General features: G+C 41.4%; 1 protein-coding gene across 1 annotated transcript; it reads right to left on the minus strand.

Moving 5' to 3' along the window:
• Positions 1-342: 342 nt before the first annotated feature.
• On the minus strand, positions 343-11680 carry MYCFIDRAFT_169475 (uncharacterized protein; the record flags this gene model as incomplete). Its single annotated transcript, XM_007922856.1, has 10 exons — positions 343-509; positions 549-583; positions 619-746; positions 779-789; positions 831-892; positions 922-1187; positions 1214-1344; positions 1377-1417; positions 8325-8339; positions 11676-11680. 10 exons carry the CDS (start codon positions 11678-11680, stop codon positions 343-345), a joined length of 861 nt encoding a protein of 286 aa, XP_007921047.1.
• Between the last annotated feature and the right edge of the window lie 5158 nt (positions 11681-16838).

Raw genomic sequence — 16838 nt, forward strand, 5'->3', positions numbered from 1 at the left:
AAGATACGAAAAGTACAAGTATAAGCTTCTGTTCTCTTCTTCTTCGAGTCTCTACTCTCATTCGCACCATGGCCTTTCTCAACCCGACCGATCTCACGTGATCGTACGCGACTTTGACCAAGACATCACGACCCGTATGAGCAAGGGACTCCGCCGCTGGCTTATCTCGACCGTCGAAGGTGGTCTCCCGCCTCGCCTCACGACTTTCCGATGGACAGCAGAGGGTGAAAGCTTGGGAGCTGCTTGCACTCTGAGGTCACGGACTCACGGCCTTGCTACCTCATTCGGGAAACCCGAGCACATGATAGACCGGCAGATGCCGGCAATCGCGCTACAGCTTCTTCAATAATCTTCACAGCCCACCGTCCCAACTCTCAACGGTGACGCGCTCGCGTGGCCTGAGGAGTAGTAGTACCTAGGTCCTCCGTAGCCTGGAGCTACATGCAGCTTGACGTACAGGGAGGGCGACAACCCGCCGTGCGCATCGCGTCTGTGGGACATGCGTCCGTCTCACATCTTTCCTTCAGATTCTCATGCCCGGAAATCACCTGCTGGAGTGATGAGAAAGAGGGAGGATGTCAGCCTATATGTCGGACTTTTCCACGAAGCGAGGTGCACGAGACGAGACAGGAACTCATCCCACGCAATTCATCTGCCAGCGGCATACGAAGGAATCCTGGCTCGTTCTCCACTCTCAACTTCTCAAGATCTGAGTTTGAGTTTGCGCCCGCCGAATCCAATTCACACTGGCACTGCTCGAATACAACACCTTCATCACGCATCGGAAGGCTATCAGATTTTCCCCATTTTTGGCTAGCAAGGGTTTCAACCAATTGAATTCTCGGCTTGGCTGTTAAGCGCAAAGGTCATAGCCCTCCGATGCGCGAAGGCGCTGTAACAATTGGGCAAGACGCATGTGACAGTGCAGTGCTGACATACAGAGGCATGGCGAGAGGTTCCACAATCGTCTGATGAGGGTGTCGTACGCCCGGTGATATAGGAATTTGGCTTATGGCCGGCGAACGGTTGAGGGTCAGTATTGCGGGCAAGAGATCCACAGTCCGCATCTCATCAAGAGTAATGATGAGCGCGCGAGACAGCTTCGGTACGAGGTCTCGGATCAAGTCTATGAACCGCCGGCATGGCTCCGGCGCTTCTGGAACGCCTGAAATGCTGGTCATTATTTCCTGCTTGCGCCAACAGACGAGGCCACTCGACTTTTCGCCACAACGGACACCAATGCAGGTGAGAAATATGGAGAATAGTGGTAGGAGCAGAGACCCTGAATTCGTTGCGACAACGCAGAGTACATAGGTACTCCATATTTTCTGCTAAAAGGGAAGGCTGTTGGTGTGTCAAAGCATTATTAAGAAGACTCAAAATACAGGTATTCTTGTATGTCAGGAAATTTAGCGTACTACTGTTTGCAACAGTGGTTTACTTCCGGAGGGCGTTATCTACTAACTTAGTATAGTTTGCCTAGTAATCGACGGTGCTTTTCCTATTCTAGTACCGTATTAACTTTCTCGGTTATACTTCTAGTTCTAACCTTATCTCTATGCCCCTTTCTTATATATAGATCTAGCTCTTTCTATAATAGCTTAAATAGTACTTTCTAGTTGTTATTATTATCGCTATACTACCTATCTTATCTAAACTAGTGCCGCCGTTTAGGCCTAATCGTATACTATATAATATAATCGATATCTAAGAGTAGCTATTTAATATACCGTAGGGGTTAACGTACGAGCCTAAGCGCTTCGAGGTACTAAAGGCTTATATTAGTAACGTATATAAGGAGTCTCGGTCGTCGAGAACGAAGAATAGCTTCGAGTAGCGATTATACTAGTATTACCGTTATAGGCGCGATTAGTAGTAGAATAGGGTACTCTCGAAGGGCATTCGTAAGGCTAAATATAATAAAGAGCCGTATAACGCTATAATCGTAGTTATATCGCATTTCCGAAGCAAGGAAGAGTCTAATTTATACTAGATTAGTATCTGCTATTACTAAGTCGACCCTTCTATAGTAGAGGATAACCTATACTATTATAATCTAAAATATATAAATATTAGGTTAGCTAACAACGCGCTAAGGGTATTCCTCGAGGAGTTAATAGAATAGCGTAAATTTAACGTCGCTAAGGTGCTAGACTTTATTAAAAATAGCTTATTAAAGGACGAGTTTAGTAAGATTAGCAGATAGTATATAAAGGTTAGTACTATCGCCTAGTCGAAGATTAGGCCTAACCTAAAGAAGGTACGTAGTGCTAAGCGTAGAAATGCGACTATTTAGCTAGACGACCTTCCTACTATACTTAAAGGCCTTTATAATAATATAGATAGCAAAGAGCTCTAATACTAGGCGATTTCTAAGAGACTAAAGGGCAAGATAGAGCGTAGTATCGTCTTCTAAACCGACTAGTAGCGAGTGTTATTAAACAGTAAGGCAGGAGATATAAGTGCAGCTATTGTTATTAGTAGTACTATTGCTATAGAAGGTAGGCGTATAACTAAGCTTACGAGCTTGCGTTCTATTATTCTAACTACTAACTTTAAAAATTTAAAATATTACCAACTTATATATAATATAGTTGTTCTTGCTAGACGCAACTTATAAGACTACCGACCTTAGCTAGAGCCTTTTTACTATATATGTTCGCAATAGGTTAGGGTGTTAGTTGCTAGTAGGATATATGCTACTCGAATCTTAGAAAGCTAAGCTAGTAGAAGCCGGACTTCGAGTTATTAAATCGTAGTTACCGCACTAGAAGGCTATTATAGCTATAACCGACGACTCGGCCTTAGAATAGGCGGCTATTAATCTCTCCTTTAAAGAGCGACCTGTACTTATTTATCTCTGCTAGCGCTACGTTAAGGAGACCTTCCTTCGCTCGTTTCTAGAAGCCTATTATCCTAAGATTGTAAAGCGATTCTACTACGCAATCTACTATGCCTATAGCGTAGGAGAGGTTACTATCGATATAAATTAGATATAGGAGTAGTTAGGAGAGAAGAAGCCTATAGACTAGCAGAACAAGGTCTAATATATACGCTATAATTAGACTAGCGAGACGTTACGGAAATAGGCTACTTAGGCACGGCTCTATAGTCTATTATTGCTACAAATAAGAACAACTTTGCCTCTCGAGGGTTACTACTATACTATTAAGTATAACCGCAATAAGCGGAACCTCGTATTCTACAACCTATATAGTACAATTCTCGAGGTTCTTAAGGTAGACGATAGGCTAGTATATAAGGCACAACTAGCTAGCTATAGGGTTAGCAAAGGCATACAATATTAGTACTAAAAGGGCCTTCTAAGCTTCGAGTCTCTATAACTACCGGCCGCTTAAGATCGCCTTCGAGAATAGGTAGATATTGCTATTAAATTAGAAGCTAAGGCAGCGCATATATATAAGGGCATACTACGCAGTTATAACTATATAACTCCGGCTCGCTACAACTACCTCGCATAGTTTTAAACCCGCCTACCTTATTACTATATTCTACGAGACTACCTATTTAATAGACTAGAAATTAGTAAGCTATAACAGCGACGATATATCGAGCTGTTTCTAGGCCTTAACGTTATATTTGCTTACGAATACTAGCGCGTTCTCGATACTTAGCAACTCGTAATCGAAGGTTACGAAGAAGACGCCGTTTCCTTAGTATAAATACCTTAATTAAGAGACCTTCGAGGCTACTTTAAGGAGGCCGTAGAAACACTAAATCTAAAGTATTAGCGGATAAAGGACGACCCTTCTATTAACCCTTCTATTAAGGACTTATTCTATGCCTTCTACGTGCGGAAGGTAAAGGACTTCTTAGACAGTTGCTATGCACTAAATATTAACTAGTTTATCGCTAACCTATAAGAGGTCCTATTTATAGGTAAAACCGAGCGACAGTAGACAACTTAGCTACCTTCTAAACTAGCGACACTAACTCGCTCTCGATTGCTACTAACAACACTAGAAACGTACTATATCTATACTAATATAACCCTCCGACTGTTACCTTTAAAACGCCGCGTTTAGTCGTTACCTACTCGATAACCTATATTCTTATTACCTCCGCTAGGTAACCTTACTCCGAGGCTATTTCCGCGCCTTCTACCTCTTCTACTATATATACCGCGCCGCGAGACAATATTAGATATATAGTCCTTATAACCGCTCGATATAGACGATATTAAAGAGGTAGATTTAATAGGGGATATAACAGTGCGAGGTCTACCTACGCCGCTAGACCTTCGCTATTTAACTAACTACTAGTATTAGGGTAAGCTATTATAGGTCTATATATACGGTATTTAAGAGGTTAACGGCTACGCTATAGACGACTATTACTTCGCCGATAAAGGCCTCTCTTCCCCCTTTAAGCTTCTTATCTTCTATAACGTAGACGACGACCTTATTAAGACAATAATAGACTATATAAAGGAAGACGATATCGAGCGAGCCGCTAGGCGATTAACTAGCTAGATAATAGACAACTCGGACGACGACGCTACTAATAACTTACCTAGTAACGAGCGAGTTAGACGAGAAATAAGAGGTATAAGGACATATAGTAACCGCTAGTTAACCGCTAGTAGTAAGGCGACAATAACTCGTATAAGACTACGTAATATATAATAACGAGGCCGAAGAGATAGTAACTAGCGAGGGCAAGCCTTCTACTATAGTCGTAGAAGGAGGTAATTTTATAGCGATTCTATAGCAATAATAGTATATTTAATCTTAGTCTATATAATAGTCTTATCTACTACAAAATAGCCGCTTCTATAATAGTCTCTTCTACTGCAAAATAGCTGCTTCTATAATAGTCTCTTCTACTGTAAAATAGCTACTTCTTATAGCCGATAGGCTCGAGAGAGGCGCCCTTCTTAACCTAAATCGTTACTAACCCGAGTAGTTCTAAACGCTACTAAATTAGAGGATTGCGGGTAGCTTATTACCTAGTAATTACTAGTAAAAGACTGTGTCTATAACTCCGCTCTAGGTTTAGCTAAAACTTACTAAATTTCCTAACATGTAGTAGTAATCCAAAATATAGCAAACGTATAATAATGATTAGCGTCGTCTTTATTAGCGGCTAGCGAGTCGCAAGCTAGAGATTTAGGTATTACTGTTTAGTTATACTAGGATCGCATCTATTACGTCGGTAAAAACTCGGGTACTAAAGGATACCTAGCAGCCGCAGTCGTATATAAGCAAGGCGAATTAATTATATTATTAATGCAGGTAAACGTTTCTCCTTTCGTAGAGATTCGTTGCTAGACGGTACATTATTATTAATACTCGGTTAGCTGCAGTAATCGAAAAGGTTAACTTGCGTAGTTAGAATTTGCCTAACGTCCCGTTTCCTTAACGTAACGCTTCTACTACGCAACTTGGCAGGTACATTATCGATGAGTGCTAAAAGCCGTAGCTATAGAACTTAGAGTGTGTATCTAGGTGTTAGGGTCTATTACGTGCCTAATGCCTAAGGCTATAACTGCCGCACTTTATCTTTAGACTTTCCGTAGATAGTCCTTCTTCTAAATACATTAGTTACATTAAGTAGTTATAAGCCCCCTGCGTTTCTAACGCATATAACACGTATTCTAATAGTTACTCCGATAGCTGCGTAGCTAGCGCTCGTTACCAAAAATTACGCCGATACTAATACCGTCGCCGCCGCCGCCCTCGAGTATTCTAGTAGGTACTAGACTCGAGTCGGTCACTATTAGTATTAGCTGTCCGCTACACCCGTTCCTAATATTAGTGTTAGCTGTCCGCTATACTAAAATATAGGCGCGCCTATCGGCCGCCCCTTAAGACAAATCTATAGTCTCTTTCTATATCGCCTTCGCTATCCGTAATAGCTCCCCCTACAACTACTAACGCTTATATAAGCAACATCCCTAAGCTAAAGAACAAGGAGAATTATCTAGTATAGGCCTATGCCGCTAAGGGTGCCCTTAAAGGTATGTCGGTATAGCGCTATATATAAGGCACCCGCTAGCGTAGACCCCGCAGTAGTTCGGTTTCCGAACTACTAAACGTATATAGTTTGGTTTCTTAGCGGCGAACTAGCTCCCTGGTTCCGGTTTGGTTTTTTCGAACTATATAGATTCCTAGTTTGAACTAGAGACTGTATTAGTTTTACTATAAGGACACTCTTATTCGACTACCGGCTACGATTGCCGGCTATAATAGTAACTCTGTTACATTTACTACGCTCTTTTGCCGTTACTAGGGCGTAGTTGCCGTTGCTAGGGCGTAGTTGCCGTTACTAGGGCGTGGTTTTGCTATAAGGACACTCTTATTCGACTACCGGCTACGATTGCCGGCTATAATAGTTACTAGGTTGTATTTACTACGCTTTATTACCGTTGCTAGGGCGTAGTTGCCGTTGCTAGGGCGTAGTTGCCGTTACTAGGGCGTAGTTGCTATTGCCGGGGCGTAGTTACTATAGTTGCGAAAGCTTACCTATATAACGTTACGTAGGCGGCAACAATTAGGGCTTTGCGATATTCTTATACTTTTAACTTCTTCCTCTATACCTATACCGACAATAACTACTATACGCTACGCCCCCGCCCCTTTCCCTTACAATAGTAAGAGAGAAGCGCGCCGCGCGCTAAACAGAAGATAGAACTAAAGACCGCGAGTTTGTTTTGCCTAAGCGTCTAACTAAAAAGCGTAAGACTAAAGAGGAGTACTCTACGAAGAAGAATTCCGTATAAGACCGCGAGAGAAAGGACAAGATAGATAAGGATAAAAGAGCTAAGGATAAGAGAAGAAAGGCGCGGAATAAGGCATTCTATCGATAGCTAGCGCCTATAGAAAAAAGTAAAGGTTAGAATAAGAAGACAACCTAAGAGAAGGCTAAGAGGAGGAAAGAATTGCGGCTAGTTTTCGAGCGTAAAGTTCTAGCAGCGTAAGTCAATCTAGCTAGCGGCCGTAGCTAGTAGCTATAGCCGGCAGCCGTAGCCGGCAGCTATAGCCGGTATATTTTTCTTTAATACGTTAACTAATAGCATTTAGACCTATAGCCGCTATCTCTATCGATACGACCGATAGTAACGGAGATGTTCAGATAGCCGAGAACAACAATGCTAGAGTTTAGGATGCCGCGATAGAGCTTAATACTGCGAATAAAGGAACTAAAAAAAGCGAGGAGATACTATACGTCGATCTAGTAACAGGTACAGTCTTAGGGCCTAACGCTATAGACGATAAGCGCTAGGAGTAGATCGAGTATAGTCAAAGAGACGAGATACTAGTAAAGGGCTAAGGCATAAGTCCTATCAATCTAGAAAATTATAGTTAAAGCTACTACGAAAAGCTAGTAAGGATTAGAATCGAGACTAGTCGTCTTTATATCCTCGATATAGAGTAGAAGTTTCTTTATTAGTATTAGAGCGAAGCCTTTACGTCTATAAAGGCAAAGTAGCTTGCGATTAATGCGATCGGGGCTAGGTATCTAGGGACGGTAGAAGTGTTACTATAGGAGGAAGGGGTATAGGTAATTATTCTATACTCGGCATATATAGCCGGCGTTCGTAGCCGGCAGATACTAACAGTTAAATAGAAAGCGTTTCTCGAAGGCAGAGTGCTACTACTATATAAAATCTTTACTAAGGCAGAGAGGGCTTATATCCGGAATCTAAGCTACTAGTAGGATAGGTTAGCGTTAGAATTCTCTAAATCTCTATATAAGCCTCCGAAGGATTACCTATTTTAGCGATACGGCTTTATCTCGACTACTCCGTAGGCATCCGAAGAAGCTCGAGCGCTCTTTAAGGTCTTTACTAAGAAGCGGAAGGAGTTCGAGGATTAGGATTAGTTAATAGAGCTATTAGTTAGTCTTAGGTTTCGTAGTTAGACTCGGCCTAAGCATTTGCTTATCGAGTGTCTTATACCGAAAGAGGATAGATTAAGACTAAAAACGAGCTTAGATTCGTTAGGTATAGTAGCTCGGTTCCGTTAGTAGGAGAGAGCCGCCGTATAGAAGGCAAAATTCAGGTAGTTAGGGTAGCTAGGAAAGAAATTCTAGTAGTTAGGCTAGCTAGGGTAGCTAGGAAAAAAAATCTAGTAGTTAGGTAGCTAGGAAACAAAAAAAAAAGGTAGCTAGCTATTTACTGCCTAGCTGTTCCTAACGATACGATGCTATAAAAGAAAGGGTGTTTCTCTACAGCTACTAGTATACATCTACTACTCCTAAGTCCTTACTACTTAATGTAAACTGTGATGTATTCAGAAGAGGGCTAATCTATAGGAAGCCTAAAGATGAAGTGCGTAGTTTTAGCCTTAGGCATTATGCACGTGATACCACACACACTACACACTTCAAGTTACCCCCTTATCGCGTACATATAGCTAAACAAAGCAAATAAAGGGGTATTAGGTGTAGAAACAACTAGACCACTTTTAGGCTATTATAACAAAGCAATCTAACAAACAAACAAACATGTCGCCGACCTTTAACTTAATATAAACTATAATGTATTTAGAAGAGGGCTAATCTATAGGAAGCCTAAAGATAAAGTGCGCAGTTTCAGCCTTAGGCATTATGCACGTAATACTACACACACTATATACTTTAAGTTACCCCCTTATCGCGTATATATAGCTAAACAAAGCAAACAAAGGGGTATTAGGTATAGAAACAACTAGACCACTTTCAGGCTATTGTAACAAAGCAATCTAACAAACAAACAAATATGTCGCCGACCTTCTAAAGTCGACCTAGGACTAATGCTACCCCCGGGGTGTTATTAGCAAACTATCTATTTAGTACTTAGTAGTAGGCTAAGCGGCGCTCTTAATCGCAGCCTTACAATCCACTAAGTTCAACTGCTAAACAAAGCGACTATGCTTAAGCTTGTTAAGCGGCTTAGTAAAGCTATTAGCGATCTAGTCGTACGTACTAATCTAGGTAATAGCGACAGTGCTATTAGCGATCTTCTTACGGATATAGTAGACTCTAGCGTCTATATGCTTAGTGCGGCTATTATTTGTTAACTCGGACTAAGTAATAGCAATTGCGGACTAATTGTCCTTATATAGCGTAACAGGCTTAACAGTGCCTTTGTAACTAATTTCCTCTAACAATCGAGCTAGTATAATAGCTTCCTTAGCGCTAGTTGTTAACTAAATATACTTAGCCTCTATAGACGACAGAGTAACTAAGGTCTAGCGGCCTAACTTGTACAGCAGTGGTCTACTAGCGAGTGTAAAGTAGAAGCCGCCTATAGAGCGGCGAGTAACTAGATCGTTAGCCTACGAGGCATTATAATAACTAGCTAGATTGAGCTCATCCTTACTCTATGTGCCTTAAAAGCGCATACCTCGCCTAAGTGTACTAACTAGGTACTTAATAAGCTACAGGAGAGCGTAATAGTGTTCCTTAGTTAGATTAGCAATAAAGCGAGACAGGAGACTAGCCGTGTAATAGGCGTCTAGTCGAGTAATTATTGCTAGCTATAGTAACTTACTAATCCCCTCCTAATACTTGGTCTTAAAGGCAGCACTAGTAGTATAGCCCTTAGGGGCACGCTGAATAGCCGTCTTGATATAGCGTAGTGCTATTAGTATAGCAGGTGCTATACGGCCCTATATGCTATACTTCTCGGATAGGCGGTTCAAATAGGCGTCTTGTACTACGTAGATAGTACGGTCCTGTCGGTTGCGAATAATACGCATGCCTAGATAGTAGTAAAGGTCGCTAAGTTCTCGTATACTAAAACGGTCCTTAAGTAACTAAGCGACTGCCTGTAAAGCAGCTATTAAGTGTGCAATAATAATTATATTATCTACGTAAATGACGATAATTGAGTTGCTAAGCGTGTATTTGAACATATACACGTCGCTTATTATAGGGATGAAATTAAGGCTCTTTAAGTACTTGCGGAGCTCTTCGTACTATAGTATAGGTAACTACTTCAAGCTATACAGAGCCTTTAGCAACAGGCAAACTATGCCCTCGCTACTACGGTCTTTAAAGCCGTATAGTTGCTTAACGTAGATCTTGTGCTTGTCGCTAATTATAGCGTTTAAGAAGGCAGTAAGAATGTTAAACTGCTAGGCTTCTAGGTTATAATAAGCAATAAGGGCGAATAGGGCTCGAAGAGTTAATAGCTTAGCAACAGTAGTATAAGTCTTATTATAATCCTTACCCTCAACTTGAGTGAAGCCCCTTACAACCTAACGGGCCTTAAAACGGCTGATCTTGCTATTAGCATTACGCTTAATAGTAAACACCTATCTACTACGGACAACCTTGCGGCCTATAGGTACATCTTGCTTAGCAACGTAGACCTAGGTTGCGTTGTCGATAAGTGACTTATATTCAGTCTTACAGGCCTCTTTCTACTATAGCTAGTATAGTGATTCCTTAGCAGCCTTGAAGCTCTTTAGAATAGGAATGTCGTTAGCAGGATTATCGGCCTGTTTAGCAATATAACAGGCAGCTATAAAGCCCTTTATATAGGCTATTAGCATGTTAGCTAGTAAACGACGAGTTAATCGCTTAACGCTAGCATCGGCCAAATATCTACGCGACAACTTACGAGCTAACTTGTTACTACGTGTCTTGCGTATAGAACGATTGCCTGTCTCAGTTAGTCGCTTAAACTTAGGCAACTAGCTAGGCTCGCCCTTCTTAGCCTGCGGGTCGTATACTAGCTGTTCTTTAGCGGACTAGAAACCATCTTTATTACTTAAGGGCGGCTAAACAGCTAGAAGGTCATCCTTAAGCGGTAATGGATTAACAACCTTATTAGCTAACTTAATACCCTATATAGGTTCTTCTTCCTCCTACTAAGCTAGAATGTGCTAGACTACACTAGCGGCCTCCGCTTATAGTAGAGCCTCGTTGCTTATAGAATTGAACAAAGCCGGTATAACAGACTCGAGTATAACAAACTCGTTCTTAGCTAGGTTATTAGGATTGGCGTATAGATTTATGCCCTCTAGAAGCGACAACTTGTCGTCTCCTAACTTAATAAACTAGACATCCTTCGAGGTAACAACCTTGTATTCGTCGGACAAGTAGATTATGTATTTGCTAGAGTCTACTAAGTCCTTCGCATAACTAACTAGTTTACTAAGCCTGCTACGAGCGTCAAACTTCTTGCTACGAGCTACACTATAGTCGTAGACAATAGCAGTACAGCTATAGGCTCGAAGGTGCTATAGGCGTAGCTGTGTTCGTAACTAATTAAGCTCCTTAGCTATAATAGTATATAGGCTTCCTCCGTTAGCGGTTAGCGTAATATTAAGGACCTATATAGCGGAGGCTATAGCATATAGCTACAGAGACTTTAGAAGGTTAGCGTATAGCATCATTTTTCTCGTAGTCGTATATACGATGTAATTGCTAACCTTAGCAAGGCTATTCTAAGTTAAAGAATGAGGTGCAGCAACTTGTAGTATAATGCCCTAATTACGAGCCTAGCTTAACAGCTAATTTCCGCCGTACTTACCCCCTCTATCGAGGCGGTAGATTGGGATTGAGTAACTAGTCTATATACGAACATATACACGATAGTCCTTAATAGCTACTACAGCCCCTAACTTAAGCGTGCTAGCATATTCGTATCGATAGGCTAACTTAGCGCATATAAACAACGTGAAGTAGCGTTCTTGTAGTAGACTAGGGTTAGTAATAGTGACTACATCTACACAGACAATATAGTAAATAGTAGATAGTCGCAGTCGTAGCAATCGGTTGTATTCCTTATATAACGTTGCTATACGACAAGCGATACAGTTTCGGAAGTTACTCTTGTTCTTATTGCTAGTAATAACAATCTGACCCTTAGCTTCTATTCGCAATAGCTTGCGGTAATGTATATAGCTATATCGTAGATGCCATTCTTCTATCGTACCTGTTAGCACCCCCTTCTTCGATAGAAGCGCAACAACCTAGCCGTTAGGACTAGAGGTTGGTATATACAGATAGGGGAGACCATTCTTTCGGTATGTCTAAGCAATAGTAACCTTAGAGCCGTTAACAACAGTAAACAGTACACGCTTGTTATTCCGATAGAAACAGCCCTTATCGGCTAGCTTCTTAGTAGATAGGAGGTTAGCTGCTAGACCTAGTATATACAGTGTCTCTAACAACTTTATATTGCTAATACTATGCTTATTAACTACCTCTGTCTAAGCAACGCCTACTATTGTTGCGTGCTTCGTATTGCTACTAAATCGAACAGAAATGTAACAGCCTTTATACTTAAGAAGTAGGGTAGGGTCGTTGACTATATATATACTAGTACTAGAGTCCACAACCTAGTTAGTAGTACGAGTCGCTGCAGTAAGCGCTGTAGATGCCGCATTACTAACAGTAATCGCATTAAAGGCATAGTTGCCGCCTAAACTAGGTGCTAAATCCGGACGTAGATTGTTATAGAATAAGAGTAGTGTATTCTTAGCAAACAGGCCTTGCGTACTAGGCTAGGGTTGCTGTTGTTGCTATATAGTTAGTCTACGCTGCTGCTACTGCTATTGCTGCACCCCCTTCTTCTTAGCCTTCTGCTGCTTACGGCGTAGTCGGTCTTCCTCCTTTAGATAAGGGTACTTATTATAGCAGCGGTTAGAAGGATGTAACCCCTAACAATAGGCGCATTTCTTACGGTTAGACTAATAACTATTCTAGTTACTTCTACCGCGGCCCCGACCGTTGTTATTGTTATTGTTTCCGCGGCCACTACGGCCGCCTCGGTTCGAGTTACCTCGACTATTGCTATTGCCTTGTAGTTGCTAGCGCTAGAGACCGAAGAAACTATTATACTAGGCCTAGTTCAATTAAGCTATATTCTTATTAAGCAACGCGCTAATAATGTTGTTAAGGGTGCTATTATTAATAGTATACTCTAAGGCTCGCATTTGCTCTCGGCGTATCTATACGAAAGACTCGTAGAACGATGCAATTTGCATAATAAACATATAGATAGCCTGATATTAGCTAATAGCTAATTTAGTGTCCTTTAAGGCACCGAGCTTCTTCTTGTATTTATTACAGAACTTCTCGACATCCTTGCTATCGTAGCGAAGGGTAATATAGTCCTAGAAGAGCATAAATTCAGTAGACCTACCTTTACTAGTGTACTTCTTATATAGATAACTCTATACTGCCTAGGAGGTGTCGAGTCTAAGCAACGACTACTAAATCTCCGATATATAGTTAGCGAATATCTACGTACGCGCTAACTAGTCCTTTGCCTCCTATTTATCTTAGCGGTCTTTAAATTGCTCCTATATTTTAGTAGACGACAGCTTGACTTTAGGCTTTAGGCGGGTCCCCTAGATATAGCGCTATACCTGCATGCCTTTAAGGGCACCCTTAGCGGCGTAGGCCTATACTAGATAATTCTCCTTGTTCTTCAGCTTAGGAATATTGCTTATATAAGCGTTAGCGGTAGTAGGGGGAGCTATTGCTAATAGCGACGGCGAGGATGTAGAAAGAGACTTTAGACTTGTCTTAAGGGGCGGCCGATAGGCGCGCCTATATTGTATAGCGGATAGCCGACACTATTGTTATGTAACCGACTCGAGTCGGACTAGTACCTACTAGAACACTCGAAGGGCGGCGAGGGTAGCGGCGACGATAATAGTGTCGGCGCAATTTTTAGTAACGAGTGCTAGCTACGCAGCAGTCGGAGTAACTATTAGAATACGTAGTAAACGTGTTGTGTACGTTGGAAACGTAGGGGGCTTATAACCACTTAATATAAACTGTAATGTATTTAGAAGAGGGCTAATCTATAGGAAGCCTAAAGATAAAGTGCGCAGTTTTAGCCTTAGGCATTATATACGTAATACTATATACACTACACACTTTAAGTTTACCTTACCGTACGAAACCTCAAAACATACCGACCGACATTGTATATACACTAGGCGCTATACTAGGAAGGGTAATAACGAGACGATAGTCGAAACAGTCTAGTATACGAGCGAGATTACGATAACGTCGAGAGGAGGTCGTATACTTACCTTCGAGCCTATCGAGTCCTAGACTACGATTAGGGCTAGATTCATCCTCTCCGAATCCTAGTAGTAGGAATTTATTATAGGGTACTACTACCTAGTCCTTACCTTTACGGAGTCTAAGTAGAAGGTTATTCGGAGATATAAGAACATCGAGTATTAACCCGGAAATCTTCGAAAAGGCTAGCTAGGCGTATCTTTAGAAACCCGAGTATATAGAGCAGTTTAATTAATAGGTCTATAAGATATAGTTCCCTTTATACTTACGTTCGAAGGAGTGTAAACTCCGGAAGTACTCGATACGATAGGGGAGTAAGGAGCGAACGGATACATTCTAGAAGTTCTTTATAGAGGGGGCATTGCACCGTTATACGACTTCTCGACTTAAAGGTTAACTAGTAATTATCTACAACTTCTACGGTTTAATCTTGAAATACCCGAAACTAGAGGATAGGAACTTATCGCCTACGAACTATCTCTATTCTAAACAGTATCGGGAATCTTAAGGAAAGAGGAGAGTTAATATAGATACAGCGTTCTAGAAAGAGGTATGTCTTCTAAAATGCCGGCTATAGCTGCCGGCTATAGCTGCCGGCTACAGATTCCGGCTACCTAAATCAACCGTAGAGATCTAGCTAATTATTATAGGCTACGCTTAAGGAAGCTCTAGGATTAAAGGCTACCGATTTCTCCCCCGAAGACTTTAAGCAACTAGTAAACGAAATGCTAGCTACAAACGGTCTTCCGGAAGACTTCTACGAAAGGGAGTCTATATAGAAGATATACCTATATCTTACAAACTACCCTCCCCTATTTCTCGGCGCGACAACCTAGCGTATTATATTCGAAAAGAACAAAGAGGCTACGTTAGACGATATTCGGGAGATCCTCCGTAATACTCGCCGAGTAGCTATTGCTATCGATAGCTAGTTAAGCCGGACTATAAGAGCCTCCTTCCTCTCGATTATACTAATACTTTATTAATTCGGATTAGAAACTCTAGGAACTTATAATCGGATTCCCTAAAATTCTAGGTTCCTATACTAGTAAGGATATAGCGAAGCTTGTCTATACGGCAATAGATAGGGTTAGCGTAACAACGAAACTAATCTCGATTACTACGGACAACGCTAGTAATAATCGAACATTGTATAAGGCGTTATATATACAATTCACTCGTATATATCTTTAAAATTACTAATTGTATCGATAGGGTCGAGTACGTAGAGGAGATTACAAGGTCTACAATCTAGCTTAATCTTCCGAATATTAAGCTCGCTACGATTCCGGATACGCACGACAATACGCACGATAATAACGATAAAGAGGAGCCTATTAATAGCCCTAGCCCTATTAAATCGGAGCCGACGTCGTTGCTAGTTGCATCTCTATAGAAGTTTCCCTACCTTGCTTATATAGTTTAAATCGCGATCCGAGCCCTCTTTAAGACGCTTAAAATTGCACTATTAAACGACGACTAATAGAAGATCCTAGATAAGGATAAAGCAAAGTCGAAAGTCGAGAAACTTATTGCAGTAATAAGACGGGATAAGGCAGAGAGCCTCGCTCTCGTTTTGTATAAGGTATAACTTTTATCCGTAGCCGGTACCTATAGCCGGCAACCTAGTATAGTTCTAACTCTTTTTCTCTAGCTTCGTCGTCTAGCAATATATACGAACTCGAGCTTATAGAGATATAACCGATTCGAGGCTATTTAAAAGAACCTAATCGAGCGCCCTAAAACCGATGCCTAGAATATCGTATAGAATAAGCGATAGCAAAAGCGGCCTCCTTAGCGCCTACTCCGTTTTACCTAAGACGTTAAGACTCGGTTCGATTCGACTTTCTATATAGTTACGAGGGGATGTACTTTATATACCGCTCTCGAGATCTATTAGAGTTCCGAGGGTATTAAGTAGCTCGGCCTTACCGCCGCCGAATAGCGCTAAGTAGAGTATCTCGTCGATATTAGTAAGTATTACGCGAAGGTTACTACTACGATTAGAAGAACCCGAGGACCGACGATCTACCTTGTCTTTACGTACTACAACTAGCTCTTTAACGAGCTCGAGGAAACCGTAGCTAAGCTAGCTAAGAAGAGCGTTCCCTAGAAAGTAGCTATAACGAAAGCTATAGACACCTCCTATACTAAGTTGTATAAATATTATAGTGCTACCTTTAACTCGTTCGGGGATATCTATAGCGTTACGTACTTGCTTAACCCGGTAGAAAAGGATATATACTAGTAGAGGCCGGAATAGAAGGCGGACGAGGTATAGCCGAAGCATTACTAGACTATTTTAGAAAAGATATTCTACGAGCGTCGGAAAGAAACTAGTCTAAATGCAGCTCCTATAAAGAAAAAGAAGGTTTAGAAGGCTCCGATATTATACCTGTTTCGTAGGTAGGAAGTAGAGGTAGAAGAGGAAGCAACTACTAAAGTAAATAAAGAAGAGTTCGATCTCTATCGGCGCGCGAGTAAGTATAAACCCGTAGGCTCGGAAAGAGGGCTAATAATCTCTAGATCTTACCGGTCTTCTAGACGAATTCGGAGACGATATTCTCGCTATATAGCAGCGGTTAGAGCCTAAGTTTCTAACGATAGCGTCGGTCGCTCGGGACGTCCTCGCTATCCCGAGCGTAGGTATAGGCTATAAGAGGTCTTTTAGTATCGCTCGTTACTAGGGCCGCTTTAATCGAACATACTCGCCTACTACCTTCGAATCTATTATAGTATTCCGATACTATCTCCTCTACTAGAATCGCTAAGGCAGGTTACTAAAGATTATACTAAAGGAGTTAATCGAGGAATTAGAAAACCTTAAGATCGAAGAAACCTAG

Source organism: Pseudocercospora fijiensis (assembly GCF_000340215.1).
Source record: "Pseudocercospora fijiensis CIRAD86 unplaced genomic scaffold MYCFIscaffold_1, whole genome shotgun sequence".
NCBI lineage: Eukaryota > Fungi > Ascomycota > Dothideomycetes > Mycosphaerellales > Mycosphaerellaceae > Pseudocercospora > Pseudocercospora fijiensis.